At 37.9% G+C, this 6,598-nt stretch overlaps 1 protein-coding gene across 2 annotated transcripts in view; it reads right to left on the reverse strand.

Annotated features, from left to right (window-relative positions):
* Positions 1-3,257: 3,257 nt before the first annotated feature.
* mdga1 (MAM domain containing glycosylphosphatidylinositol anchor 1) overlaps positions 3,258-6,598 on the reverse strand; it is a 406,307-nt gene continuing 402,966 nt past the window's right edge. Inside the window, exon 18 of one of the 2 annotated variants that reach the window (XM_073920291.1) lies at positions 3,258-5,030. In XM_073920291.1, the coding sequence (XP_073776392.1) occupies positions 4,942-5,030 (89 nt within the window). In that variant the 3' untranslated portion in view covers positions 3,258-4,941. Of the gene's footprint in view, positions 5,034-6,598 lie in introns of both variants that reach the window. The other variant, XM_073920290.1, reaches the window with a different exon arrangement.

The raw sequence follows: 6,598 nt of genomic DNA on the forward strand, positions 1-6,598 counted from the left end.
ATTTAAAACTCACGTGTGAAAGGGTTAAGTTTTAAGAGCAGCTGACGGTAATATTGGTAACCTAGTAACCAACAGTAAACAAAGTAAGCATAATGGAGTCACATGGGTGTAATGCTCAATACGTCAGAGTTTATTCGGCAAATATGTTTCCATTTCACATTATTCACATTCTTAAGTCCAAAACCACCTAAAAATTCTCAAATTAAAGTATAATTATTCAAAATTTGGCATTTCCATCACTCATTTCTCATGCGATACTTAAAAATGGATGCACATTAACACAAGGTGATGGAAACCCAGCTCATGAGAGTCTGTGATTTAGTTCACTAAACACCCCTCAATGTCAATGTGTTTGTTGTATTCTGCGATTATAGTTGCATGTATGCGAATGTGCCATCGTTCACAAACGTCTACACATCCCCAGCTTTTTAGTGCCATTTACAATATTAAACTAATTCGATAACGCTAATATTATTAAGCCAAGCACTCTAGCTCTGCTTAGGATCCATTCTGATTTCTGCACATTTATAATGCAGGGAAAAAAAAGGCCTGCCAGTATGACTTGACATTCGAATTAGATTTACATTCACATTCATTTGTTCATCATCAGGGGTTATGATGCAAATCCTGTGATACTGTATAAAAACACTTCCATCATCATCATCATATATTGCACATTATTTAAATAATGCCGTGTTTACAAGCTCTGTCTGAATAAAACAATCAGAATTGGTCTGAACGCAAAACCAAGCATTGACAGATGTGGATGATGGGTAACACAAGAAATAATACGTCGGAAACATTTGGATGGCGTAACAATCTCGTAACATACCCCCTCTGTTTATTATTTCACTTTCGTTCTCCTTCTTGCTTCAAATCGAGTCGTTTTTGTCCTAGTAAACCTAACACGGCCTATAAACAATAGCGGATTATACATGACATGTAGTGAAGGCATTGTGCAAGAGTTCGGTTACGGTAACATACACGAGGAACAGTATTAGAGCCGCGGGAGTGTCTTTAACTGTAGGAGAACCTGGACTGGGGCTGAAGTGTTCCAGGTCTTGTCCCCTGTTACCTATGGATTTACCTGAGGAGCGAGTCTATGATAATCTCTTCAACAGCGACAGACGTACGCCACGTTGGGATAAATATGGTACTGGTTAAATATGAGCGTGGGCGGATATTACAAGCTGGAAAAATGATCGATATGTTTGTAAACAGACTTACCTTAAAGCTCCACCATCAATGGAACCTACGACTTATGAGTAATACTAGAGCAAAGCAATTGAAATATATACTGTATATATATATTTATATATATGATTGCACCATAACATCTAAGCATACGCAAATCTGGACACTCAAACAGAGGCACAAATGGTTCCTTCTTCTTTTTGTTTGTCATATGCTCTTATTCTTTTCTTGTGGTGATGAGAGATGGGATGAAGCTAAGGGGAGTACTTGAACTTTTCAGAAAGGACCGAAAACACACACACGCACGCACAGTCTTGGTATTTTGCTCACACTGTTGCTTGAAGATCTGACATTGCGTATTGCTACTGAACTGTAACCATGTGCTTGAATGTTATTTTCTGTCATGTGACTTGTTTAAAAACAAAAAAGAGCTTGAGGGAGGGTGGCCTATGTTTGTTTAACAATTAAGGTATAGGAAATTAATTCATAACAACATATTGCACGTGAGCCTGAAATACTGGCATCCTTCACTTATGCTGCATTCCATTCAAAGTCAGCACATTTTATTTTTAAAGGTAAGCGGTTGTAAACAATTTATATGGGCTGAATTAAAACAAATTAAATTTAGTAATGTTCTTAGTTTAAATTCAGTCCATATACAATGTTTGCAACCACTTACCTTAAAAAAAATTCATAAATCTAGTCAAAAAAATTTTTCAGTGCCTTAAATTGCCTAAAATTTGTAAGATAATCTATAAATGAGAAAATAAACTGCTACTGTTTGCTTGTGATATCATTGCTTGATTGTCAAAAAAAGAAATTCCTTAAAGCTTTGATATATTTCAAATGGAATTGAGGAATGAACTGAAATGACTTCAAATCTGGCCAAAACAACGTTTGAAAGCTCACCAAAGCAATCTTTGTGAAGAGAGGAGCATGTGATATGATTGATCGCCGATGGACTCTCATCTGTAATCAATAATCCAATCAGATTGATTCAAACCTAAAGTAAATAGACAGATTTTACCCTACCGCCTTATCTTTGTTTTGGAAGAATCCCCACTTCCACCTCATCTCCTCCTTTCACAAGGAAGAGCTCCTGAGACCTGGGGAGCCCTGGGCTTAATTATCTCCGAGCTCAAGGTTCTCTCCCAGGACAGCATTCCAAACCTTCTTATAGCATCAAGCAATATCTAAGTTTGAACTCTTGAAATGAAGGAGTTCATTTCGAATCTTAAACACCTATGAGCCACCATTGTTTACAGAGAGATTATATTTTATTTTTCGTAATATGTCTTTTCAATTTCTAAAAAGGGATACACCAAAATGAAAATTCTGCATAAATTATATATATATATATATATATATATATATATATATATATATATATATATAAATTCTCTCTCTCTCTCTCTCTCTCTCTCTCTCTCTCTCTCTCTATATATATATATATATATATATATATATATATATATATATATATATATATATATATATATATATATATATATATATATATATATATATATATATTTACTTAAATATTGTTAATACTAAATATAACTTCATAACTTAGACTACATTGACTTTAATAAACACAAGCAAAAATAGTAATCACATTTTATTAAATTAATAGGCGTCATTTCATTTTACCAGCGTTACCATGACAGCACAATAGCATTGTTGCAAGCAGCAGGAATAATTACTATTTCAAGAGTTCACACTTGGCAATTGCTCAATCTAAATTTGCAGATTTGGCATGCTGTCCCGGGAGAGAACCCTGATATACTTGAGCCGAGGGCTCCTAGGTCATGTAGCTTGACAGGGGGTTCGAAATAAGGTAGGTCTCAAGAGCTCCTTCTGGTAAAGGAGAAAAGCGGGAGATGGGGTGGATGGGGAGTTTCTTCAAAAATGAAGATAAGGAAGGTAAGATGAATGGGCTTATTTATTGAAGGCTAGAATTCATATGAGTGGTCTAGCAATGATATCTGATTGGACTAGCAATGATTATTGATGCAAGGCCAACCTCGATTAATTATATCACATGCTTCTTTCGAAATTAGTTTATAAAACTTCATATAGTAGTTCTGTCGGAGCATTATTTGAGCATTATTTTGCTTTTTTCAGTTCAAGCTTAGCTAAGTATGGGTTCATGAACAGAATATGTACTGAGAAGAATCAAGAGCTATTTTTAACTTGTTAGAGAGTTCAAAAACAGTATATAGTCCATCGTTGCCCTCAAATGAAGAACCAAAAAGAACTTAATTTAAACTATACAAGGGCCATTAGAAACCAAATTGGAGGATAAATGATGCTACACAGTGCTAGCATTTGCTCTGCAGGTGTTCAACTATATGCAGTTACTGTTTGTGCATTTGCTAAACATGTTTTATCATCATTTGATGTAGGAACTTTGACCAGCTGATGTGTTTTCTAAAGAGTTAAAGTTTACGTTAACCTGGGTGGATCTCACCATCTTGATTGAGTGACTTTGAGGAAATCTATTGCAATTTTCCAGGTAGGAAGTTGTAAAGCGAGAATTTGGAAGTAAATGGAATGCAGCATTGTTGTAAGATGCTTCAACACTAATGAACCAACTTTTAGGTCAACCATCTCAAAACTTCTAAACGAAAAAAGGTTTGATAAAGAGCTTGCACATTGGTGCGAATTCTCTCTTACCCTATTCAAAATAACATTCTTGAACATTAAAGCCAAGAGTGCAGTTTGTCTGTCCAGAGGCGTCCATCTGTCATGTGCCCATATTCACGAAGACGAGAGCGTTCATTGCAGTCAGAGGTACAGTCCTATTGCTGATTGAGAACGGCAGACCCAACGAGTCAACATTCTCCCGGCAGTTTGATTGAAGCTAAAGTGATCATTCTCTTAAGTTTGTCCAGGTGCTTTGTGGATCTTGTAGATTGAGGGTGAGGTAACTGATGCTTTTCTTGTCCAGAATTCACATTGTGTTGTTTTTCCAAAACCAAATTCCACCTCGTAACAAAACTGAACAGCAACGCAGCAGTGGCACGCGGTTTCTGGTAATGAAAGCCAAACGACAAGAAGTGTACAGCAAATCCAGACTGACGGAATACTACGTAAAGGAACCCAAAATACTACCAAAAAAAGATATAAATTTGTGCTTCTTTAGTTTCACATTGTCATAGTCCTAGAAGTTGCAGTTGGAATTCATCTTAAGTCTTTGCTGCAGCTTGATACTTTCCAAAACAGTATATCATATACACGTGCATGTACAGATCCATCAGTAACTCTGTCAGTCCATTCCTCGCCGTTATTCCTTGCATTTCTAAGGGAATCACATCTCCATGCACTTGAGTCCGTGGAAAGAGTTGTTTCATTTGGGGAAAGGGCGTTCCTGTCGCTCTTTTAGCCACCTATTCATCCTGTAAGCCCTCCGTCATCTTTGGTAACAGTTGACACTTTGGCGTGTCAGATACATACACTGGGAAAACAGGACGAGTGAGGTCATGTCAAAATAAATCCCAATATAAACTGAGGCTATGCTTATAAAAACGTAAAAGGTGCCACATAGCAGATATAAGCTCAACAAGTGACCATAAAGATGACGAGAAAGAAAAAGTAGACATGGTGTGAAGGCAAAACAAACAGGAATCACAGGAGGAAATGAGGGAGGCAGCAGCAGGAATGGTGGTCACGTGTCGGGGCAGTAGTTATTGCTGCCGCAGGGGACGTCCTACGCTGGCGGTGTGTGCTCGGGGGTCATTTGTATCATCTGAGGAGGAACGTCAGGCAGATTGTACTGAGCAGCTGAACCATCACAGGAAGAAGGTGAAGGTTCTGGTGTGTCCCAGACAGAACTGCTGTAAACATAAAGAGAAAAACTCTATTACACTCTTTACACTACAAATGATTAACTTTTGAACATTTGGCCACTTTATATTGACAATATGACAAGTAAGTAGGGATGTAACGGTATTGTTTTCAATATTACCGTAGTCGCATGACTCGATAAAACTATAGGTCTTCTGAGAAAATCCTTTGCGGTCTGTTGTCGCTTCAGATCCAGTAATGCGGAAATGGAATGTGCTGCTAGTAGCGGGGATGAAAAAGAGCTGGAAATGATCTAACCTAAAGCGGGTTTTAAATCGGATGTGTGGAAGCATTAAGGGGGGGTTGGGGGTGTTGTTATCGCCGCGCGTGTACTGAATAGCGGTGTTGTCACTTGCGTTCTGATCAGCTGTGTTGTCGCGCGCGTACTGTAAAGCGGGGGGGGTTGAGCGCGCATACTGAAGGGCGGGACGGAGGTCATCATGATCATTTTGGAAGGGTACTTTCTATCCAAGACTAAAAAGGGCATGTGCACTGCACAGGTTGAGCCCTATGTGTGCACGTGCCTGGAAGTTGGGACATACGACTAATAACAGTCATGGGGACTGCAGAAACACAGCACACTATTCAGATTGATGCAGACATTGACTTGTACCGCAAAGAGACCTCTATCTCACTCATGGCTTGTCCTCTCAAGTGGGGGAAAGACAATGCACAAAGTTACCCACTGCTGTCAACCTGGGCCAAGTCATATCTCTGTCCCAGAAACCTCAGTCCCAAATGAGAGGGTTTTTATTCTGTTGCAGGGGACATTGTAAATACCCAGAGATACCAGCTTTTACCAGATTATAGTTATATGATAATTTTCCTTGTGAGTGAGTGAGTGATTAAATGTTGAATGTGATGAGTTTTCAACAATACTAAATTGAAACTTTATTTTTTTTTACATGGTTTAATAATTTTTTGTTATTAACATTGAAAAATTGAAGTTCCTGTTTGAAAGCTTACAGATAGATGGCTAATTTGTATGTCATTAACACTTTTGGCACTTTTTTGAGGTATTTTCATTAGTTTTGTTTTTCTTGTAAATGAGTCAATAAATACCGTACCGTGCCATTCATACCGAGGTATTACCGTACCGTGAAATTCTGATACCGTTACATCCCTACAAGTAAGCATTCTGGAAGCAAGGGGTGCTGTAAATGGGGGGGTTAGGATGACAAGATTTCTACAAAGGAGAACCCTGAATTGGAATCGAGATTTTAGAAGGGCTAGAAACCATACCAGAGTCCCAAGTGGGATTCGAAAATCAGCATTTCCTATATGAGTTTCACTACTTGAAATGAATAAAATATTACTCAAAAGTTGCTTAAGGAGACTTAAGAAATATGTGGAAGAAACACATCGCACATTGCATTGCATTGCATTGCAATCAAGGTCTACATGTTTCTGCTGTACCAGTCAATGGTCTCTGCATTAAGATTGGTCAAGTTTTGAATATGAAGCCTTCCTAATAACACTTCTCAGGTCTGAATATAGTCTCAAAGTTCTGTAAAATGTGAACAAAGCTTTCCTGAGACAAATGTTCAAATGGGTT

This window comes from Danio rerio, chromosome 13 (assembly GCF_049306965.1).
Source record: "Danio rerio strain Tuebingen ecotype United States chromosome 13, GRCz12tu, whole genome shotgun sequence".
NCBI classification, from domain to species: domain Eukaryota; kingdom Metazoa; phylum Chordata; class Actinopteri; order Cypriniformes; family Danionidae; genus Danio; species Danio rerio.